A 21,815-nucleotide genomic window follows, 5' to 3' on the forward strand; every position below is an offset into this window, starting at 1 on the left:
CGGCACCTGCAGGCGCACTGCGCGTGTAAATGCACAGCGGTGTGCAGCACGGGGGTGTTTGCACGCCTGCATGCACGCACTGCGTGTGGAAATGCAAATTTGGATGCACATGGGGTGTTTGCACACCTGCACGCGCACACTGAGTGTGTAAATGCACATTGGTGTGCAGCACGGGGGTGTTTGCACACCTGTGTGCACGCTGCAGGTGTGTAAGTGCACGTTTGCATGCACACAGTTTGTGTTTACACAGCTGCATGCACACACTGTGTGTGTAAATGCACAGCAGCACCTCGTGGTAATGCACATCACCATGCACACAGGGGGGTGTTTGCACACCTGCGTGCACACACACTGCACGTGTAAATGCACAGCAGTGTGCGCAGTGTGTGTGTTAACACACTTGTGCATGCACTCACTGCTTGGCTGCACACGTATGCATGCACACACTGATAGCACACTCCTGCATGCATGCACACTGCATGTGTGAATGCACATTGGCATGCACAGTGTGCGTGTTGACACACTTGTGCATGCACACACACTGCACGGCTGCACACATGTGCATGCACACACTGTAAGCACACTCCTGCACGCATGCACACTGCATGTATAAATGCATATTGGTGTGCACAGTGTTTGTTAATACACTTGTGCATGCACACACACTGCACGGCTGCACACATCTGCATGCACACACTGTGTGTTAATGCACATCTGCATGCACACTGTGTTAACACGCTCCTGCTTGCACACACACTGCGTGTTAACACACATCTGCACACACAGTGCAGGTGTTAGCACATCTCCATGCACACATACCACGTGTTAATGCACGTCTGTGTGCACACAGTGCGTGTGTTAACACATCTGCACACACACTGCATGTGCTAACACATCTCCATGCACACACACCACACGTGTGCACACCCACCTACATGACATGCACACGCACGCACGCTCGCCCACGTGCTCCCACACCCCTGCACATGCATGCACACTGCACACACTCGTGCATCTCCCCCCCCAATGCACAGAGCACGCCCATCCCACACATTCAGCCTGCACCGTCACAGCTCTCCCCCCGTGCGTGTGCAAGGATCCACGGCCCTGTTGTGCCCCCCTCACCCCAAACACTCACTGGGGGGTGTGCACAGAGCGTGCCAGGCTCACAACCAGCACCCCCTGCACCAGCAATGCCCCGGGTTTCCAAATTCCCCCCACATTTCTGAATTCCCCCCTGGTTTCCGAATGCCCCCCCCCCGGCTTCCGAATTCCCCCCGGGTTCCTCAGTGTCCCCCAGTTTCTGAATGCCCCCCAGGTTTCCAAATTTCCCCCAGATTCCCAAATTCCCCCCACGTTTCTGAATGCCCCCCAGTTTCTTAAAACCCCCCAGTTTCCAAATTTCCCCCAGGTTTCTGAATTCCCCCCAAATTCCCTAATTCCCCCCACATTTCTTAACACCCCTCAGTTTCTGAACACCCCCCCTGGTTTCTCCCCGATCCCCAAACCCCCACCACCAGCACCGTGCCTGTCCAGCGGCCCATAAAGGCAGCAAGGAGCGGGGATCTTTGCTAATTAATTAATTACAGGCCCGATTCCTCCTCTCTGCCCCCACTACCAGCACAGCAGGCCGCGTAGGCCGCGCTGGGAGCCACCGGGGCCCTGCTGCGACCGGGCACCGCCAGGGCCTGGATAAGGAACAAATTTGGGGCAGGGAGAGCTGGTATTGGTGTTCCTGGGGATTTTTGGGGCAGGATTCGGCCTTTTCACGGCTCTGATCCCCACTGGGGCTCAGCAAGAGGATGTCTGCGTGCACCTGGCTGCTCCTAAAGCAGCGTGGATGAGCTGGCAATTACTGAGGTGGCAATTAACGGGGAACGGGGAACGAGGATCCCCCAGCCTCAATAAGGCCCCGGGGCCTCCCTTTTCCACCTCCTCAGCCCTTTTTTTGGCACCCCACAGCTTTTCCTGCCCTCCACGGGATGGATTTGATGAACAGCGGGGTCAGCGACCCACTCTGCCCACCCCAAAGGGCTTGGGGACACCTCATCCCCCCTGTCCCATAGGGAAAAGGGGCAGTGAGGTTTTTTGGGGCCGGGGAGGTTTTTTGGGGCCGGGGAGGTTTTTTGGGGCCGTCGCATCCCCGCACCCAGCCCGGCTGCCGCAGCTCCCGCGCCGGAGCAGAACCAGCTGCAGGAAGACAAATGGCCCCATTTTGCATGCTAATGGCAAACCCAGCCCCCAGCCGCTTCCCATCCGTCTATTTTTGGGTTTGGCTGGAGACAAAAAAAAAATAATAATTAAAAAAATAATAATTAAAAATCCCTTTTGCCAAGCGGTTGGGGTGGCGGGGCCGGGCACAGCACCCCCAGCCCTCACCCAGCACCTGCCAAGCGGGGACATCGCCAGCCCCCTTCCTTCCATCTCCCTGTTTTGGGGCAGGATTTGGCCCCAACCCATCAGCTCCTACCAGCTCTGGTGTTTTTTTATGGCCAGGCTGATAAAAGACAGCGCTGTCCCAGCACGTCTGGCCTCAGATGGGGGCTGCAGGGAGCTGGGACCTGGGAGTGGTGGGGAGAGCAGGAATGTGCCTGGTGGGGGAAAAAGGGAGGGAAAAAGATCCCAGCAGGGCTCTGGAAGCGGCAGGAATTCCGCTTTTGGGGGTTATTACCCCAAAACCACCGCTGACGCAATGGGTAGTGCAGGGTGACCCCGTCCCGGGGCTGATTTTCTGCTCTGAATTTTCTTTTTCCCCCACACCGACACGCTCCCCCCAAGGGTTCCCCGCTCCTGTCCGCGCTCCAGCCAAGGAGAAAACTCAGAGTAATTTTATAGGTTTGGTAAAATCAATCTTGAATGATTTTTAATCATCTCCGCGCGCGTAACCCGCTGCTCGTTACGGACCGGTGAGCGCAGTTGGGAGCCAGCAGCCGGGCTCTGATGGAGCCTGAGCCTCTGGCCCCACACCCGGCCACCAACTGGAGGCACTGGGAGATCTGGTTTGATTTTCCAGTGGGTCAGGATCTGTCCCTCAGCCCCCTCACCAGCCAGGTCTTGCTTTTTGGAGACCCTCGTGGCTATTTGCACACCCCAGACTGAGCTTTTTGGGGTGGGAAATACCCCCCCCCCCAAGGGAACGACACCAGTACCGTGGGGGTCGTTCCCTCCCCAGCAGCCCCAGAGTTGTCCCAGCCCGGTTCAGGGCTTTTCAAGTTCAATTTCTGCACGGCCGCGGTAATAAAAACCGGCGTCCGCAGGGGATGCAGCGCACGTAGGCGCAGACACGCGCGGTAATCGCTCACAAAGGCTTGAAAGTGAAAAATAATCACTTAAATGGGAGAGCGAGGCCAAGCTCATTTACTGCAGATCCCGCTGGGGGCCGGGCCAGCTCCAGCAGCCTCCCCGCAGGGGGCAGGATCCGGCCCCGAGCTGCTGCAGAGGGGTCGCCAACAGCCCCGTGCCCGCACAAAGCCCCCTCTGTCCCCTCTCCGGGGACAAGGGGAGGACAAGGGGGGGATGCCAGGGCCACAGGGCTGCCCTGCACCCGGTTTGTCCCCACGCTGGGTGCGTTCAAGCAGCACGTCATGCGGCAAGAACGCAGCCACGGGGGCAAAACACCCGCAGGGCTCGCTCCCTGGTGTGGGGACGGCGTGGAGCCTCCTGTCCCCATCCCAGGACCCTCTGCCACCTCGCTGTCCCAGCCTCGGGGTGTCCCAGCCCCAAGGGACACGGGTAAAGTGAAGCAAATTTGGGCACCGTGATCCCGTTGCCCTCTGCGCCGGGCTGGCGCGGTGCCAGCCGTGCGGAGGTGTCGCCGCTTGGCACCCAAAAATGGGATGATTATTTGGATTTCAGCTGGGGAAGTGAGAGAAAAAGACTAGACCGGGGGCTGGGTTTAATCCCCACCTGCTCAGCTACCGAATTAACACTTTTGGAGCCTGGTTCTCACTTGATTATCACCCGGTGCCGTGAAATCCTCTGAAGACAGGGTGTCCTACTTAGAGAAATCAGCTCCCGGTAGGTAAAAACCTCCTGGCATTGGGGCCCCGAGGATGTGGGCAGCCAGGTGGCGGGGAGGTGGCGGGGGACCTTCAGCCTCTGTCCCGAAGCCACCTGAGATCCTGCAGAGATGATGGTGAAGGTGGAGATGAAGGTGAAGATGGAGATGAAGGACCCCAAAGCCCAGAGCCAGGTGCCCAGTCCCGGCTGCACCAGCACCGTGCACCCCACAGCCGTGACCTCCCCCTGCACCAGCCCCACAAATGCCCCCAAACACCCATTTTCCCCCTGCGGATGCCTCGTGGAGCCCAGCTGGAGCCGGAGGAAAGTCCTCAGCCAAAACGATTTGGGCCAAAAAAAATGCAAAATACGTTAAGAAACAAAAATATAGAATAATAATGGCAATAAACACCTGCATCAGGGGGGCTTGGGGGTGCAGGGAGGCTCCTGGGCAAGGCTGAGCCCCCCCATGCACAGCATCCCCCATGGGGTGCACGCAACCCACCGCATGCCTCTTTGGTTCATAAAGCACCCGTGAGCGCGGTGCACGTCCTTAAAACATTTTTTTTTAATTTTTTTTTCTTACAGGAAAGAATTAAAATGTTGCTCTGAGTCTTTTATTCTCGCTGCGAATTGACGGCGAAGCTGGGAAACATGAATCACGCCGCCTCGTGCCCTCGTAGAGGGTGGCGGCGTGTGTGTGTGCGTGCGTCCCCTGATTGGATTAAGTTGCAAATTTACAGTTTCGTTTCGGGAAACAATATTAAAAAAATGAAGAAAAAAAAAAAAAAAAAGAAAGAAAAAAAAATAAATTTAAAAAAAAAAAAAGAAAGAAAGAAAAAAGGGAGAAAGGAGGCAAATGGTGCTCTCAAATAATTACAGGCTGCCTTGAAAATAACTGTGACGTGCAAAAATCCAATTAAATATATCTATAGAAACCTCCGAGTAGAAGAGCTCCCGTAGTCTCAAGAAACCCAGGGAACGTCCGTGGGGTGTCTGAGCAGGGAGCAGCACATCCAGCGCCCTCCCCTGGGAGCTGCGGGGCCACAGGGTGCTGGGGACACCAAAGGGACATCCACGTGGCCTTGGTGGCACACAGTGAGGTGTGCGGCTCTGTGATCGGTGTGGAAATGAATTATTTTCTGGAAAAGAGGATTTTTGTGAGTATTTCCATGCCCGGCCAGCTCAGCACCATCCGTCACCCCGCTCCAGCGGTGGGCACGAAGCAGATTTCTCCTCTGTCTCCCTGCGAGTGCCTTCACGAAATCCTTTGGGGTCGTTCCTGGGAATATTTAGAGGAGTTTGGGAAAAGCCCCGGCAGGATTTTGCTTCCTGGTGTTGGTCCTGAGCCCAGGGCTGAGGGCACCGAGTGGTGCTGGGCGTCCTTCCCCTGCCCATGTCCCTTTTCTGTGGGTTCCCATAAGGAGCGGGTGAGCGGAGCCCCCTTTTCTCCTACAATAACTTCCTTCTGAAGTCTCTTTATCTCCTCCTTATCCTTCCCGGGCTGCTTCGTCAGGAGGAGAGCGGGTGGGTAATTATCTTCCTTTTTCCTCTGCAAAATCATCCAGCTGAATCATCCCACCCTGCACCCGCCGGGGAGGCGCAGTGATGGGCGCGCGGTGACATCGGTGCCCCAACCCAAAGGCCTGACCCCAAAGCGGGGGGCACGGGCCCAGGGTTTGAGCTTTCCAAGCCGTGCTCTGTGTTTGGGTTCCACATGTGGGGTTTTTCATCCTCTTTTCCTCCTGTTTTCTCTGACTGTGGTGAGCCCTCGGTGGAGACCCGCAGCCACAGCCGCTTGTTTCACCCCGAAATCTTACAGCCAGCTCCCCAGGGCCGGTTCCTTCTCTCAGATGCTGAGATGTGGGGCTGACAGCATCAGTCCCAATCCCACCTGAGCCAAATTGGGGCAGAAAAGGGAAAAAACGGGAAAGTCAAGGTCAGCAACACCTTGGCTGGGTGGCGGCTCCGTTTTGGGGCAGGGGAGGGATCCCAATGTGGACAGCCCCACGCGGGGCTGGCACACCAGAGCCCTCCGACCTTCCCTCACCCCCTGCTATCTCATTTGAAAATTTCCCAAGTTATCACATTTTTTTTCTTCCCAATCTGAGAAAAATGGCTGTTTAAAAAATGGGGTTTACAGCCGAAAGGCCAAGAGATGCTCGGCCACACGTGGGGCTGAGTCGGTGACCCCAAAAAGAGGCAGGGATGGGACACAAGCTGAGGTGTATGGCAGCATCACGGAGCCTGGGCTCTCCCCAGACCCTCTCCAAGCCTCACACAGGCACCTCAGCCCTGCAGCTCCCCTGGGATGGGATTTTTTTTTCCAAAACCGTGAGGAATTACAGCTGGGCATCGCCGCACAGCAGGAGGACGGGCGGCTTTGCACAGAGCTGTTTGCAAACGATGATGAGGGAAGAAATTCTTTCCCCCTCCGTGCGCATTAAACCCTTCCTGGAGAAGTGCAATTACGGCTAGAAAAACCAGGAAAGGCAACGGCTGGGAGCGGCGCGGCGCTTATTTTTAATAACAGCTTGGCGCAATCTGCACACATTTTTCAAACAACGTTAGCCTTCTCCTGCCAAGGCCCCTGCGTAACCGTATTTCTCCTGGAAGATTTCTGCCACGGCTTGAAAGCTCCGTGCGCAGAGATTTGAGGAGGACTTTGGGGTTAAGAGGAATGGGAAATGGGTCTGCTCATTATTGGAAGGAGCCGGGTGCCTGCACTGAGCAAAATTGCCCCAGCCCCTCTCCTGCAGCAGGGATAGGAGCTGTGCTAACAGCATTTTGGGGGGGTTTAGTGCCACTCGGTGCTGTCCTGTCCTGGCTGTGACACCCTGGGGAGGACGTGGGGCCACCTCTGCTCCTGCTCAGTGGCTCCTGCTCCTTTTTAAAGAGGTGAAAGCTTGGAGAAGGAAGGACGCACCCGCACTGCGCCGGGGTGAGCGGGGTGAGCCCACGTTGGGGCTTGAGCCCCCTCCACAGCAGCTCCTGAGAGAGCAGCCAAAATTCTGCAGCTTCATTTTTGAACAGGTACGAGCCTGAGCAGCCCCAAATTGAGCCACTTCGCCATCGCAGCGGTGTCATTTGGTGCAGAGCCCCCGCTCACAGCTGGTGACACCCGGTGCCTTGCACGGTGCCAACGTGTTCTCACCCCAATGGAGCTCCTGGATGAGGAGGATGTGTGGTTTTGGGACCAACATCCCAGAAACCTGCAATTTTCTGGTTTTAAACCATGGGCAGAGCATCGCCTGGTGCTCTGGTGATGGGGAGCACCGTGCAAAGTGGCGAGGCTCCATGGCACAGGCACCTGCTTGGCTTTGTCCCTGTCCCCATCCCAATGCGGGTGCGTGGCCAAACCCTCCAGCACATGAGCATCAACCCCTGGCTGAGATCCACGTGCCACAGGTGAAGGTGGACACCCCCAAAAATACTCTTGGGGTTGCTACTGCAGGGGAACAACGAGCATTTGTTCCACAAAACGCTGGCACGTGGCGCTCGGGGACATTTTTTGGCCACCCACCGGGGCGTGCACAGCCTGGATGGGGACGAGCACCCTCTGGCACTCAGGGGGAGAAGGGAATTTTGTTTTTTTGGGGGGTTGGCGTTCAGCTGGGGTCGGTGCTCAGTGCTGGGGGCGCTGCTCCTCTCCCCACTGCACCCACGGGACGCGCCCGGTGCCATCCGCGCGTCCCCAAACCCCATCCCTCTCCTGGGGGGGGAGCTGGTGCTGGAAAGGGGGGGGACCCCGGAGCAGGTTGGGGCTATATGGCGAGGGGGGAGAATCGGGGGTCTCCGGGGGCACCGGCAGCCCCGGGAGGGGAGCAGCGGGGTGAATTCGGGGCGGATCGGCAGGCGGAGCGCACACCGGGGGGTGGCGGAGCGCGGCGCCGCCCCCGGAGCGGGCACCGGGGCGGGGCGCGCCGGGAGCTCCCGGTGCCGGCGGCGGCGCTGGGGGGCGCGGGGGCTCCGTCCCCCCCTCCGGAGCGGAGGATGAGCTGCGGTGACGCCAAGGACATGGAAGGTAGCGGGGATGGAGGAGCCGGGGATGGGGATGGGGATGGAGAGGGGGTGGGGGGACTCAGGTGCGCGGTGGGACCCCCCCCAAAACCCCCGGCAGGAACGCAGGGGGGCTCCGTGGCCATCCTCGGGGGGTGCCCCCCAGCCTCAGAGCCCCCCCAGCCGCCTCCTTCTGTCCCCGGTGTGTGCTTCGTGCTGGGCTCTGCCCTCTCCATCCCGGGGGTGCTGCCTGTCCCCCCCCAAGCTGTCCCCGCCACCCCAGGGGTCTGTCCCCAGCCCTGGGGATTCTTTTTCCGTGCCCCCTCCTCCATCCCGGGGCTCTGCCCCTTCCATCCACAGTGACCATCTGTCCACAGCCTTATCCCCAATTTTTTTTTTTGGGGGGGACACCAATAAAACGGGATAGGAAATTTGGCCGGAGAGGGGTGGGTGCCAGGGCAGGGGAGGCCGGAGGGGCACTGGAGCAGGATGGGACCCCCAGGAGGGGCTCGTGGGGGTGGAAGGGGCTCGCTGCAGGCCGGGGTGCCCGTGCCATTGGGCTTCTTCCCTGCCTGCACCCCCCCCCCAGGGCACCCGACCCCATCCTGGGGTGCTCAGGGACCTCCTGGCGGTGCCCCCGGGGCGCAGGAGCACCCCCAAAACCACACACAGCCCCAAAAGGCTGTGCCCCAGGGCTCCCATCACAGGGCTGTGCACCCCAAAACCCTGCTCCGGGGTGGGCAGCACCCCCACGGGTCCCCCAGCTTTATGGACAGGGGGAGCACGGAAGGGGCAGCTGCATTTTGTCCCCCCCCTCCTCCTGCTGCTTTGGCAATAGCAGAGAGCAGTCGTGGACTCCAGCTCCGTCCCCGGCCACACGAGGGGCTCGGGATTTGACCTCCGTGAGCAGGGAATTAATTACGGGGAAGGTGCTGGGATGATGCTCCCGGGTGTTGATCCTCTGCTTGGGATTTGTCTTGTCCTCCTCGGGGCCAGCAGGTTTTGGGGAATGACTCAGGGCAGGACCCGGTCCCTGGGGACATCGCACGGGGACAGCTCCAAACGCGGGGTGCCCCAGGGGGCCCGGGGAGCGGTGCCGTGCCCCTGGCTCACGTGGGGGCTGCCGAAAACATGACAAAACCCCTGGAGAGCAGCCCCACGAGCAGAGCCTGTGCTGAGTCCTGTCCCCCTTGTCCCGGGAGCAGCTCCTGCAAATCCTCCCCAAATCCCTCTCCAGGCTCTCCGCACCTCTGCGCCTTGCTCCGTGCACCCTTAAGGTGTGAAGTTGGCCGCTTTTGGCCGTTTTCCCCCTTTTTTTTTTTTGAGGTTTCTGTCTCAGGAGGTTCCCATCCACCTCTCCCCAGCGTAAAAACGCCGAGAAGGGGGGGCAGACACAGAGTGCCCATCGCTGCCCCCCCCCGTGCGCCCTCCCTCTGCCCGCCCCGCGCTCCTGGAGGGGTGCCCAAAAAAAAGAAAGAAGCCACCGAGGGAAAAGGAGCCCGCAGCCATTCCCAAGCCAGCAGCAAGGCACCCACCCCACAGAGCTGGCAGGAGAACCACAGGGGGCACAGCAGCCTGGCTCGTGGGAATTCGGGAAGGCTGAACCCCCCCCCTGACCCCAATGTGCCCAAAAGGAGCCCCCTTAGGGTCCTGGGAGCGGGGTGGCTCGGGGCTACGCAGGATTTCGCCGTGGTTTTGCGCATCCCAAGGCGCCTTGATGCCCGGCCACTTGCTGGCACTGCTCAGCCCCCACCCCGTAGCCCCCTCCCGTCCCAGTGCCAGCTGCCCAAACCCCCCCCCAACCCCGGATTAAGCAGGGGCACGCGGGGCGAGCGTGGATCAGATTCAGATCAAACACAGGGGGGGGGATTAAGGCCTTGGGGAGGTGCTGGCGGCGCAGCCAGCGGGACATTGGGGAGGGGACTGCGTGGGGGCAATTCCTGTGTGTGTGTCCCCCCCCTCCCCGAGCAAAACGGCCTCGAGCCGGAGCTGGGGCGAGCGTGCGGCCGCCGCTTATTGGCAGGAGGACGGGGAGGCAGCGAGAGGAGGCAGTCAGGTGTGGAAGAGGCGATGAGGGGAGGAAGGGATGGATGGAGCTGCGCTCGTGACAGCCGGGTGCCGAGCGCTGGCGAGCGCGCAGCCCTCCCCCCTGCCAAGGATGCAGCAGGGCCGCCCGTCCCTCTGCTGCGTCTCCGCCGTCCGCAGCTCGCGGGGTGCCCCTGAGCCAGGTGAGGGGGGCAGGGGGCTTTGGGGGGGGCTGCTGGTGCACCCCAGGGTGCGGGTGCAGCCTCTGGCTCAGTAGAAAGAGGCAGAGGGGATGGGGAGGCTTTTTGGGGTGAAGGGGAGAAGGATGGGTGCGCTGCTGGTGGGGCACGGGGAGGAGAGGGGGGCTCGTGGTGGGCATGGGGGCTCCTCTCCCTGTGACCCCCCCTTGTTTCAACGTATCCAAGCCTTGTGCCACGGCTCAGCGCTCTCTCCTCGCACCTGCACCAGGAATTTGGGGTCCCCGGAGGTGGGCACGAGGAACTGGGAAGGTGCTGGGGGGGCTCTGGGCTGCGCCACGGCCACTGCAGCCCCCGCCACGGAGCAGAGCCTCCGACGCTCCCTGCTCTGCCATATTCCAGGCTGGTTTCCCCCCCTTGCTTCCCCCCTCTCCCATCTGCTCCCTCTCCATCTCCCCTGCCTCGCCTCCAGCCCCGTTTTTTCGGGGGGGGGGGGAGGAGATGCCCACGTCCAGCTGCTCCCCACGGGTCCCCCAGCCCAGCCCCGCGTCCCCCTGGTGCTCAGCGTCCCCGTGGGGCTCGGTTCCATTTCTCTCCTGCCAAAATCCCCTGCTCAAGGGCAAGCCCTTGCCATATGAGAGCGGGCTGAGCACAAAGTTTTATGGCTAAGCCGTAATTTCCTGCCGGTGGGGTTAGCAGGGGACAGCTCGGTGGCGGTGCCGGGAAGGGGCACTGCACCCGGAGCTGTTTTCGGCTCCCATCCACGTCCCCAGCCTCAGTCCCCTGCCAGGTGCCCCTTTGGGGTGTTCTCAGATCCCCTTGGGTCCTCCCCAGCTCCAGCTTCCCCTCCTGGGAGGCTGCTCTGGAGCTGAAGCCCTCGCAGAGCCAAGTCTGACTCTCAGCTCCTCATTTTCCACTTCCCGGACTGATCCAGCTCCTCCAGTCCTCAGGCAGGTTTATTTCTGTCCCGGCCATAAATCCAAGGGGCACCGCTCGCATCCCGCTTCCCCCCTGCCCAAAGGACTGCGGGAGGACCCCGGGAAACCTTAAAACCCCTGGGGACGAGCAGCAGCGGCTGTTCCCAAGCCCCGTCACCCTCCACCCTTGGTTATTTTTCACCATGGATCATTTCTGACCACTGTTTTTTTGGGGTTTTGCTGTGCCTGGCTCACTGGGGTCAAAGCAGCTGCTGGGGGATGCTCGGGTCTCTTATCCCCAGCCGGCTGCCCCTATCCACGCGGATCCTACAGCAGCAGGCGGCCCCTTTGCCCCCCAGCTCCAGAGGGGAGCTTTGCACCTTCATCACCACGCAGTTAGATGAAGTCTGAGCTCATTAAAAGGGGCGAGGGACAACAAGTGGCCGTTGCTGCTGGGTTGTGTGTGCCGGTTATCACCTGGGTGAGCACCACCGGGGTGCCCAGGGTGGGTTTTGTCCCCCCAGGACCTCTCCAGCCCTCGGTGGGGACGGATCCAGTTCGGTCTGCGGAAACCGGCTGCGCTCTTCCTCTTTACGTGCCACTCTGATGAGAAAAAAGGGTTTTCTGGTGGGTTTTTCCCCCTAGCGAGGTGCTGATGGAGAGGGAGGGGATTCCAGCAATGGGTACAGCCAAATCCATCAGGACACGGGGCTGCAGCCCTGGGGCTAAAAGCAGCATTTCTGGGCAACGCCACGGGGCGCGGCGCAGACGGACGCAGCCACCGCCACCTCTCGCTCCTTTTTTTCCCCCTCCCCAGCAGCCGCCGCTCACTTCAGCTTCTGCCGCAGCCTCCTGGAGCACACGGTGTCGGCCGAAAATCTCAGCTACCGCCTGCAGCGCAGCCCCGGCACCAGCCTCACCTGGCACGACGGCCGCAGCCAGCGCTCGGAGGGCGCCCGCGCCGTCAAGCTCCTGCGCCAGCCGGGCACCGAGGGCGCACAGGTACCCGCGGGGTTATGGGGGTGGCATCATCCCCACGGCTTTGAGGGGGAGTGAACCCCTCGTCGGCCCCCCCAGGAGGTGTTTTTTTGGAGGGTCAGGCCTTTAGGGGGTTGGGGTTTGGGGGTTATTTGGTAAGGGGTGGGTTAAGGGGGTGAGGAGGGGGTGTGGGGGGTGTGGGGTGAGCCCAGCGCGTTGCCGATTCCACGTTCGGAGGTGGAAGTTGGCACGGCTCTGTAGGAAATGTGCCAGCTCCGAATTTCTTATATTGCCTTCAAATCCCGGAGCGTTCTGGCGTGTCGTTTAGGAGGAAATGGTCCAAACCTGGCTAAAATCCTGGACTTTATTGCGTGAATGCGCCTCGCTGAAGCAGCGAGCCCCAGGTTCCCAGCTTTCACTTCCCTCCCTGCCTCTGTGCTGCCGTGGGAAGGAGCAGGAAGGGTCCCTGGTGCTTGGAAACCCCAAATTCGGACAGCTTCACAGCTTTTGGTGCTTCATGAACCTGAGCTGCTGATGGCGTGAGGACAGGGCAGCAGCAACGTGGAGCTCTTTGGAGAGGCATTCGGAGGCTGCAAATCCAGCCGGTGACTGCTGGGGAGAAAACCTGGGAGATAAAAGGGCACAGACCCCATGGGGGGGACGCGTTCACCTGCTGGGGACCTGCCAGAGGGGAACAGGGCCCCGTGGTCACACCGAAATCCTCCTGGAGCAGCAGCAGGGTCCTTGTCCCCCACCTCTGCACGGGGAGAGCGACACAGCAGCCGCTCTCCAGGCTGCTGCGCTTCTCTTGTCCCCCCTGTCTGCCTCCAAGTGCCTCCCGGGGGGGTTTAGGGGTCCAAATCAAGCCTTTAATTGTGCCACAAACAAGAGAAAACACCCGAGGGACCGGAGGTGACGCCAGTTGTTGGCTGCAGGTCCCCACGCAGCGGCGCGGGGACGGCTCCCCCTGGGCACCCCCAGCTCCTGGGCACCGCTCCTGCCTGCTCGCCTCAACTGCCAGCCTCTGCCTTCACGGCTGAGGCTTCATCAGAGAGACAGCGCAGCTCAGCCGCCTGGAAAACCAGCCCGGTGCTCGTTATCTCCCCGTCCCTGCCTCCAGGAGCCGGCGGGGGCCGCGTCCCGCAGCTCCCGGCCGCGCACTCGGATAGCCGCCGTAGGTAGCGGTGCTGGAGGCAGGCTCTGCACCTCTCATCGTGGCTCGGAAGGGAACCCCGAGCACGCAGCACCCCAAAGTCCCTCCAGGACCCCCGTTGTGCCAGCCTGAAGCTGGGTGGGAAATTTCCTCTGCTGGAAACCCTGCAAACCCCATCCGGGGAGCGCTCGGGCTTCACCTCGTGGCCGTACCCTGCTGCAGGACGGCCTCTGGGTATTTATCCACCACCTCCCAGCTTTGCCTTCTTCCCTCCTGTCCTCTGTGGCCACAGCGAGGGCTGCTCGGTCCCTTTATGGCCCCAAATGCACCTCCTGCACCTTTGCTTTTGCTGCAAAAAGCCCAGGGGTGCAGCACCACCCGCACCCCGGGGCTCACCGGAGCATCCCAAACCCCTCCAACCCTCCTCCACCACCCGGGGACGTGCTATTAGTTTCAGCAACCGCAGGATGTCTGGAGCCCCCGTTACACTAATTATCTCTGCTCCTCCATTAGGCATGCTTAATTAGCCGATGTTCACACATCGAGGTCGGCGCTGGCGCACCGCGGTCCGAGCGCCGCCGACCTTTGCGGTGCCGCCGGGTCCCCGTGTCGGCTCCTTGTCCCTTTGCTGCCCTGGATGTGGGATGGGAGCATCCTTGGAGGGACCCCCGGGACCCCCGTCCCCTCCTGCTCAGCACCAGCACGGATGGGGCTCCTCCTGCAGCCCCAGCTCCTCGTGAGCTGTGCCCCCAGTGCCACGCTGAGCCCACTGAAGCGATGTTCACCGGCCCCACACTCGTGCAGAGGATGAGGACGAGTCCTCAGCATCACTGCGCTGACCCTGTGCCCCTCTCCGCAGCCCCCTGGCTTCTCCCCCGGGAGCTAAACCCGAGAAATTTGGGCTTTGGCGCGCCCCTTCCCCACCCAGAACGTGCCATCCGCCTGGGCAGGCGCCGCCGTGCCAGAAGCAGCCTTGTTTCCTCGTGCTGTTCCAGCTTTTGGGGTTTGATTTTGGTGCACGCTGAGATAAATCCAAGCTGCAGCAGCCCGGGGAGGCTGCAGGTGCCGTGCCACGGGCGAGGAAACGGAGCCAGGAGGTCTGGATGCTCCAGCACCACGCCGGGCTGTGTGGCTGCAGAGGGATGGATGCGGCGCGCGCACCCCAGCTCTCCGTTAGCATCCCCCCGGGGGACATTTGGGACCCCCAGGGTGACACCCTGAACCCGTGCGATGCCCCACTGGGTTACAAGGCTCCCGGAGAGCTGGGGCTGGGTTCCTGCTTCTTCATTTGAAGGGAACATCCCCGGCAGATGAGGTGCTTCCCACCGTGATGGTTTGCTCCTCGTGGCACCGAGCCCTACTGACGCCTCCCTTCTCCCCCCTTTTTCCCCCTGTAGGGCCGTGGCTGCGATCATTATGGCATTTACCACACCAGCCCCACGCTGGGCAGCCTTACCAAGCCGGTGGTGCTCTGGACGCAGCAGGATGTGTGCCGATGGCTGAAGAAGCACTGCCCGCACAACTACCTGGTCTACGTGGAGGCTTTCTCGCACCACGCCATCACAGGTGCCGCCCCTCGGGGTCGCCTCGTGCGGGTTTTTGGGTGGTTGGGGTCCTGGGCAGGCTTTGTTTCTGCCCCCCTAAATGGTGAGATTTGGGATGGTGGCTTTGGGGTGGTGGCTGTGGGATGGTGTTTTTGGGGTGATGTTTTTGGGATGGTGTTTTTGGGATGGTGTTTTTGGGATGGTGTTTTTGGGATGGTGTTTTTGGGGTGGTGTTTTTGGGATGGTGGCTTTGGGGTGGTGTTTTTGGGATGGTGGTTTTGACCCTTAACTACCAGCTTTGTCCCCATCCCACCACGACACATCCATGGCCAGGCAGAGCTCCTCAGAGCTCTGTAGGGTCAGGGCAGCATAAAGAACTGCAGCCCCATGCCCTTGAGGGATGCAAAGCCCTAATGCAAGAGCTCAGCGAGCCCTTGTGTGGGAAATAAAGGGAGCATTAGCCGGGAAGCGAGGACAAAAGCTTGGTGGTGAATCCCTCCTCTAATAGCCCCCGGACTAGAGGAGAGTGGCTGCGTGGGGACGGGGGGGGGCAGTGGTGCTAATGGGTTTTGATGGGTGCCCCGTTTCCCCTGGCCGCCAGCCTGTGCGTGGGGTCAGGAGAATGCATCCTGATGTGGGAGGTGGAGCGGAGAAAAGGAGAAAAATGGAGAAAAATGGAGAAATGGAAAGCTCCTGCCCGCAGGGATGGGTTACGTGATCGCTGGAGCCAGCACCTTGTCCTGGGGCTGGCACCTCGAGCTGCCACCCCATGCGCTCCAAAAACAGGGTCACCCATTTTTGGGGTGAGGCCAGGGCACACGGTGTGAGGCTTCTGTCCTGTCCCATCCCGTCCCATCCCATCCCATCCCATCCCATCCCATCCCATCCCATCCCATCCCATCCCATCCCATCCCATCCCATCCCATCCCATCATTTCCATCCCCTCCTATCCTATCCTATCCATCCTGTTCCATCCCATCCCATCCCTCCAATCCTATTCCATCCATCCCATCCCATCCATATGATCCCACCCCATCCCATCCCATCCCTCCAATCCTATTCTACCCATCCCATCCCATCCCATCCCATCCATCTGATCCTATTCCATCCCATCCCATCCCATCCCATCCCATCCTATCCCTCCGATCCTATTCCATCCATCCCATCCCATCCCATCCTTCTGATCCTATTCCATCCCATCCCATCCCATCCCATCCCATCCCTCTGATCCTATTCCATCCATCCCATCCCATCCATATGATCCCATCCCATCCCTCCAATCCTATTCTATCCATCCCATCCCATTCCATCCATCCCATCCCATCCCATCCCATCCCATCCCATCCCATCCCATCCCCTCTGATCCTATTCCATCCATCCCATCCCATCCCATCCCATCCCACCCTCTTTCCCTACAGACCGGCTCCGTAGGCTAGAAAGATTTAGGATTTTTAGCATTCCACCCCTCTCCCTTTTCCCTGCTCCCACCACACACGTGTGTGTGCATGTGCCCCCCCCCGGGGGCGTGGTGCTGAGCAGCGCCGTGCTTGCAGGTCGGGCGCTGCTGCGGCTCAACGGGGAGAAGCTGCAGCGCATGGGCATCGCTCACGAGGCGCAGCGCCAGGAGGTCCTGCAGCAGGTCCTGCAGCTCCAGGTGCGCGAGGAGGTCCGAAACCTGCAGCTGCTCAGCCAAGGTAGGTAGGAGGGGAGGGCAGGGAGGCGAATCCCGGGAGGTCGTGCCCCTCTGTGGGTGAAAAGGAGAGCGGTGGTGGCGAGAGCCACGGCCACCCAGCCACCGGCACGGTGCTGGTGCGAATCCAGCCCGTGCTGCGGCTGGGGTGGGTTGTGGGGCACAGGGAGAGGTTGTGGGGCTCAGGGACAGGTTGTGGCACATAGGACAGGTCGTGGAGGATAGGGACAGGTCGTGGCACATGGGTTGTGGAGCACAGGGACAGGTTACAGCGCACAGGGACAAGTTGTGGCACACAGGGATAGCTTGTGGCACACAGGGACAGGTTTTGGCACATGGGTCATGGAGCACAGGGACAGGTTGTGGCACAGGGACAGGTCGTGGAGCACAGAGACAGATTGCAATGCCCAGGGACAGGTTGTGGAGCACAGAGATAGCTTGTGGCACACAGGGACAGGTTGTGGCACATAGGTCATGGAGCACAGGGACAGGTCATGGTGCACGGGGACAGGTCCTGGTGCACAGGGACAGGTTGTGGAGCACAGGGATGGGTTGTGGCACAGGGACAGGTCATGGCACACGGGTTGTGGAGCACAGGGACAGATTGTGGAACACAGGGAGAGGTCACAGAGCGCAGGGACAGGTCACGGCACACAGGAACAGGTCCTGGTGCACAGGGACAGGTTGTGACACACAGGGACAGGTCGTGGTACACAGGGACAGGTTACAGTGCACAGGAGCAGGTAGTGGAGCACAGGGAGAGGTTGTGGTACACAGGGACAGGTCCTGGTGCACAGGAACAGGTCGTGGCACATAGGTCATGGTGCACAGGACAGGTTGTAGCACACAGGAACAGGACATGGTGCACAGGAACAGGTCGTGGAGCACAGAGACAGGTCATGGTGCACAGGGACAGGTTGCAGTGCACAGGGACAGGTTTTGGCACGCAGGGACAGCTCGTGGCACACAAGGACACGTCATGGAGCACAGGGACAGCTTGTGGCACGCAGGGACAGGTTGCAGTGCACAGGGACAGGCCGTGGAGCACAGCACCAGTTCCCCTGGTGGCAACTGGCACTGAGAGGACGAGGCTCTCCAGGGCTGGCTCCCCCGTGCCACCCTGCAGGCTGTTTATTCCTTCCTCTCCCCTCCTTGTTCCAGCGTCTTTTGGAAATGTCTCCTAGCTGCTCCGTCTGTTTGGCAGATTGTACCAGCACTGTGAACCGAGCACCTCTGGGATGGACTGTGCACCGCAGATACGAGACCTGAACCGCGTGCTTGGAATACGAAGAGGCAGCTTCCGAGCCACTCCGGGGCTTCTCTCTTTCTTCTTCTCTCTTTCTTTTCTACGAACACATCGCTGCGCAGAGCTGGGCTGCTTCCTCCAGCAGACGCAGCTCCCAGCCAGAGGAAGAGGAGCAGAACAGCCCCGGGGATGGATGAACTCCTGCCCGTCTGAGCCTGACCCCTCGCAGGGGGAAATTGCGGAGAGGAGACGGCGACGAGAGGGGCTCAGCAGTGCCAACAGCCTGAGCACGGCCACCCCTGGGACAGATTGGAGCCACCCACGGGACGCTGAAACCTCGGGCACGTGAGTGGTGTCCCAGCACCTGGAGGCTCTCGGCACGGCTGGGGAGTGCTCCAGGCTCTGCCTGTGTCAATTCCTCGGAGCTTGTTTGGGGAGCTTTATTTTTCTCCTCAGGCTGGGCTGTCTTCCAGTGGCCTAGGAGATAACGTCGGTAGCGAATAGCATGACCCCATCGGGCAAAAAAACGAGAAGCAGGGCAGAGTCACCAGCGCCTGGCTCCACTTTGTGAATTAAAGAGGAGCTGAGGCACCGAGGGCAGTAACCCAGGGGTTGGCACGCCGTGGCCATGCTCCAGAGGACACTGTGCCAGGAGCTCTCCGCGTCCTTCTCCATCCGTGTGCCCGGCCTCCTGTCCTCCAGTCCCAGGGTTTTATTTATTTTCCCCCTCCCAATGCTGGCCGGGCTCCTTGCAGAGCTCTGCCTCCACAGGGCTTTTGCAAAAGCCTGGGGCTGGTGGCGGTGCCACCGATGCCAGCAGCATTCCGATAACCCGGCTGATGATTTTTGGGTTCCTGCCGAGCCGGCGGGCAGCACCCCAGGGCCACGAGGACTTGGCAGAGGTGGGTGCCCGGGAGCCAGTGGCCGCCGTGCACCGCCGCCTCCTGCTGTGTGAATAAAATCAGACTGGTGTTTTAGTGTGCTGGTCTCCTGGCTCGTCCCACGGTTTGACCCGTTCCCTGCTCAGAAGTGTCCCCGGCACACCTGGCAGCAGATTTCCATGGAGGTGGATGAGCGGAAAAATTGCTGTTTGCTCAGGACTAGCAAAAATCGTGATGAAACCCAAAGGTTTTTGGTCTCCCTGCTGAAACCCCCAAGAAAAACGTTCCTCAGGGTGTTCCAGGCACGTGGAGGTGCCCAAAGGGTGTTCAGGTGGCTGATGTCCATTCGTGTGGTGCCCTCGCTGCAGGCAGAGAGCCCCTGGACCCGTTTGCTGGCAGCCCCCCTGCCTCGGGGGCTCTGCTGCTCACAGCCCCTCGCCTCCCCGCGAGCACACAGCAATCTGAATTTCTTCAGCTGCTGCTGACCTTTTCAAAAATGCAGCCAAATTGGCTCCCCTCACCTCGCTAGGACTTCACCGGCAACAAAGCCGAGCGAGTTTATTGAATTTTAAGAAAAAGAAAGAAAACAATCGGGGGGAAAAAAAAATAAAAATGATCTCTCCTGCAGCGGCGGGGCTGGTGCCAGCGCTCCTGGCCGTGGGCTGTGCCGAGCCGGCCGCGGTGCGCAGCAGAGCCCTGAGCAGGATGAGGCCCCATCACCTCCTGATGCATCCCCTTTTAAATCTCTGAGCCTGCTCAGAGCAGGGCTAACTAAAGATTGGGTGAGAAAACCCGTGGAGAAAAGCCAGCTCGATTTTTCCACCCTTTCCCTGCTCTGGTGGTGGGGAGCGGGGAGCGGAGGCAGCCGGCCGGTGGCACCGGGGTGGCCAGCACTTGGTGACCATCCCCATGGGGCCAGGTGCTCTGCCCCGGAGCAGCCCGTGGCTGCTGGGCTCCTGCTGCGGGCGAACATCGTTAGAGGGAGATGCTGAGCTTTTTTGGGAGAGCTCCAGAGAGGCGAGGAGGAGAAATGGCTTCTCTCTCTCTGGGGGGCTGCTTTGGGGTGCGCTCGCGCAGCAGTTCGGTGGCAGTTTTGCAGTCAGGGGGCACAGAGCGGGGCTGCGGCTGTGTGGGGCCACCCGTGACCCCATGGTGCCCCCCCAGTCCATCCCCAAGGCCCCGCTGTCCCTTGCTGGGACCCCTGCTCCAGCTCCCTCTGCCACATCCACCCACTCCAAGCCGCGCTCCGGCTCCTTCTGGCTCCTCTCCTGCCACCGAGTGCAGGGACCCCATGGAGAACCCTCAGGTACCGGGGTGCCCGCATCATTTCTGGGGTGCCGAGGGCAATATCTCTGTTTTTTTCTGCACCTGCTGCAGCTGGAGCAGCCTGGATCTCACACGAGGAGGAAGAAGGAGGCAGGAACCCCACCAGCACCCGTGGCTGAGTGCAAAGCACGGCCCTCCTGCGGGATCCCTATGGCCCACCGAGGGCTTGCTGCTGAGGACAGGGCTGGAGGAGCTGCAGGCAGGGCAAGGGGGTGCCCCGGCCCCCCCAGAAGCTGCCCTAATGGGGTGAGCGCCGGCTGAGCCTTCATCCCCACCAGGATGGGGATGGGGAGCGCGGAGCATCCCCTGAGCCGGCCCCGGACACGGGTCCTGCGCTGCGCAAGTGTCTGGCGCCACCTAATGCCCCCGGGTGGCCCAGGGAGCCGGGCTGGGCTCTGCAGGGACAAATTGGGGGCACCCTGGGCCGGTGGGTGCTGCACCGGGAGCAGGGGCACGGGAGGGAGAAGGGTGCTCGGGCTGGGCGAGAAAAATGCCCTCGATTTATCCAGCATTCATCTGCCACTGCTGCCCCAGGCGCTGCCCAAAACCAAGCAGCACCAGGCAATGAAACGCGGATTCGTAGGGCTCAGATTTGTGGGATATTAAAACCAGGCAACAATTAAAGGAGGCAGAGGATGGCAGCGAGCATAAATCAGCCCCGTGAAGCGGGCAGGGGGATGCGGTGACCGGGCAGGGAACGGCCGCGGTCAGAGCGCACACGACCTGGATGCGTCTGATTCACTACTTCTGCTCTTGGCTGTTTGGTTTTTTTTTGTTTGTTTTATTTTATTTTGCAGGACAATGAGCTGTTGGCATAAAAAATAACGGCCGGCTTTATCTGGCCTTAAAAAAAAAAAAAGAAAAATCCAGCAATCCCTTCCCAGTGGCAGAGGCAGCTTGCAGATTGCGGCGAGGTTTTTCAAGCAAAGAAAAAAAAAAAAAAAAAAAAAAACACACAACCACAACACAGTTGCACACAGAAAATGCATGCCTAATTTGTCCAAGTAATTACTGAGCCTGGCTTGATGATACAGATACCTCCAGGTCTGAAACGCCGCTGATTGCTCCTCTGATTCAGGAAACGCTCCCCCGACAAGTGCATTCGTGCTTGGCTCCGGCGGCAGCCGTACATTTCCCTGGCTGCGCCGGGCTTTTGGGATGTGATTTGCTGATGGGTGTCAGCAGCTGCTGAAGGGCTCTGCTGAAAAAAGGCCAGTTCGGATCCTTCCCTGGCAGTTTATGTGCTCACCCGAATTAGGAACATGTTTTCCACCTGGTGGGTGGCTTTGGGACCGCCACCCGCACCGAACCATCGCCCTCTTGGTGCTCCCGGGTAGGTCTTTAGGAAGCTCCCTGTGCTGGAGACCTGTGGGCACCTGCGCAAGGAAAAGACCATGATCCTGGGCAGGGAGGAGAAGTCCCAGGTGCTGGTGGCATGTGGCACATCACTGAACCCCACAGCCCTGGGGCAGCAGCGGAGAAGGCAAACGGGGACACCGGGGTGGCCCATGAGGGCTGTTAGTGCGCTCAGCATCCCTAAAACACCTCAGGAAGGAGCCTGCTGGTGGGGATGAGGCCATTTAGGGGCTGAGGCACAGCAAAACGGCTCCTCCAAGGATGCTGTGACACCCCCAAACCCCCGTCCCCATCCCAAAGCCCCGTTTCCCTCCCCAGAACCCATCCTTAGGCTCCACTCCCCGTCCCCTGGCCGTGCCCGCGCTGTGCATCCAGGACTAATCAATCCTGAATCATTGCTAATGAACCTGGGAACGGCGTCGGGCTGGATCAGGTGCCACTCAGGGCGAGATGGATAATATAATTAAGATTTCCTCAAAGGTCCTGTCTTTCGTACCTTGTTAA

At 60.3% G+C, this 21,815-nt stretch overlaps 1 protein-coding gene across 3 annotated transcripts; it reads left to right on the forward strand.

Moving 5' to 3' along the window:
• The first annotated feature begins 7,903 nt into the window (after positions 1-7,903).
• SAMD10 (sterile alpha motif domain containing 10) lies at positions 7,904-18,725 on the forward strand. 3 transcript variants are annotated; one of them, XM_068700532.1, is made up of 5 exons: positions 7,904-8,023; positions 11,955-12,139; positions 14,666-14,834; positions 16,366-16,506; positions 17,707-18,725. In XM_068700532.1, the coding sequence occupies exons 1-5, from the start codon at positions 7,993-7,995 to the stop codon at positions 17,769-17,771; spliced, it is 591 nt and encodes a 196-aa protein (XP_068556633.1). In that variant the 5' UTR covers positions 7,904-7,992; the 3' UTR covers positions 17,772-18,725. The 3 variants fall into 3 exon arrangements, with proteins under 3 accessions (XP_068556633.1, XP_068556634.1, XP_068556635.1); XM_068700533.1 differs by having other exon boundaries at positions 7,908-8,023; positions 11,958-12,139; XM_068700534.1 differs by lacking the exon at positions 7,904-8,023 and adding an exon at positions 9,795-10,226.
• The last annotated feature ends 3,090 nt before the right edge of the window (positions 18,726-21,815 follow it).

The sequence above is a fragment of the Anas acuta genome, chromosome 16, assembly GCF_963932015.1.
Source record: "Anas acuta chromosome 16, bAnaAcu1.1, whole genome shotgun sequence".
In the NCBI taxonomy this organism is placed as follows: domain Eukaryota; kingdom Metazoa; phylum Chordata; class Aves; order Anseriformes; family Anatidae; genus Anas; species Anas acuta.

What these genes read in the sequence shown, in the direction of transcription:
- SAMD10 (XM_068700534.1), top strand. Translation starts at nt 10,085, where the DNA reads ATGGATGGAGCTGCGCTCGTGACAGCCGGGTGCCGAGCGCTGGCGAGC. An exon ending in GCGGGGTGCCCCTGAGCCAG is followed by an intron (nt 10,227 to 11,954) that starts GTGAGGGGGGCA and finishes CCCCCTCCCCAG; the next exon opens with CAGCCGCCGCTCACTTCAGC. An exon ending in CCTGCAGCTGCTCAGCCAAG is followed by an intron (nt 16,507 to 17,706) that starts GTAGGTAGGAGG and finishes TCTGTTTGGCAG; the next exon opens with ATTGTACCAGCACTGTGAAC.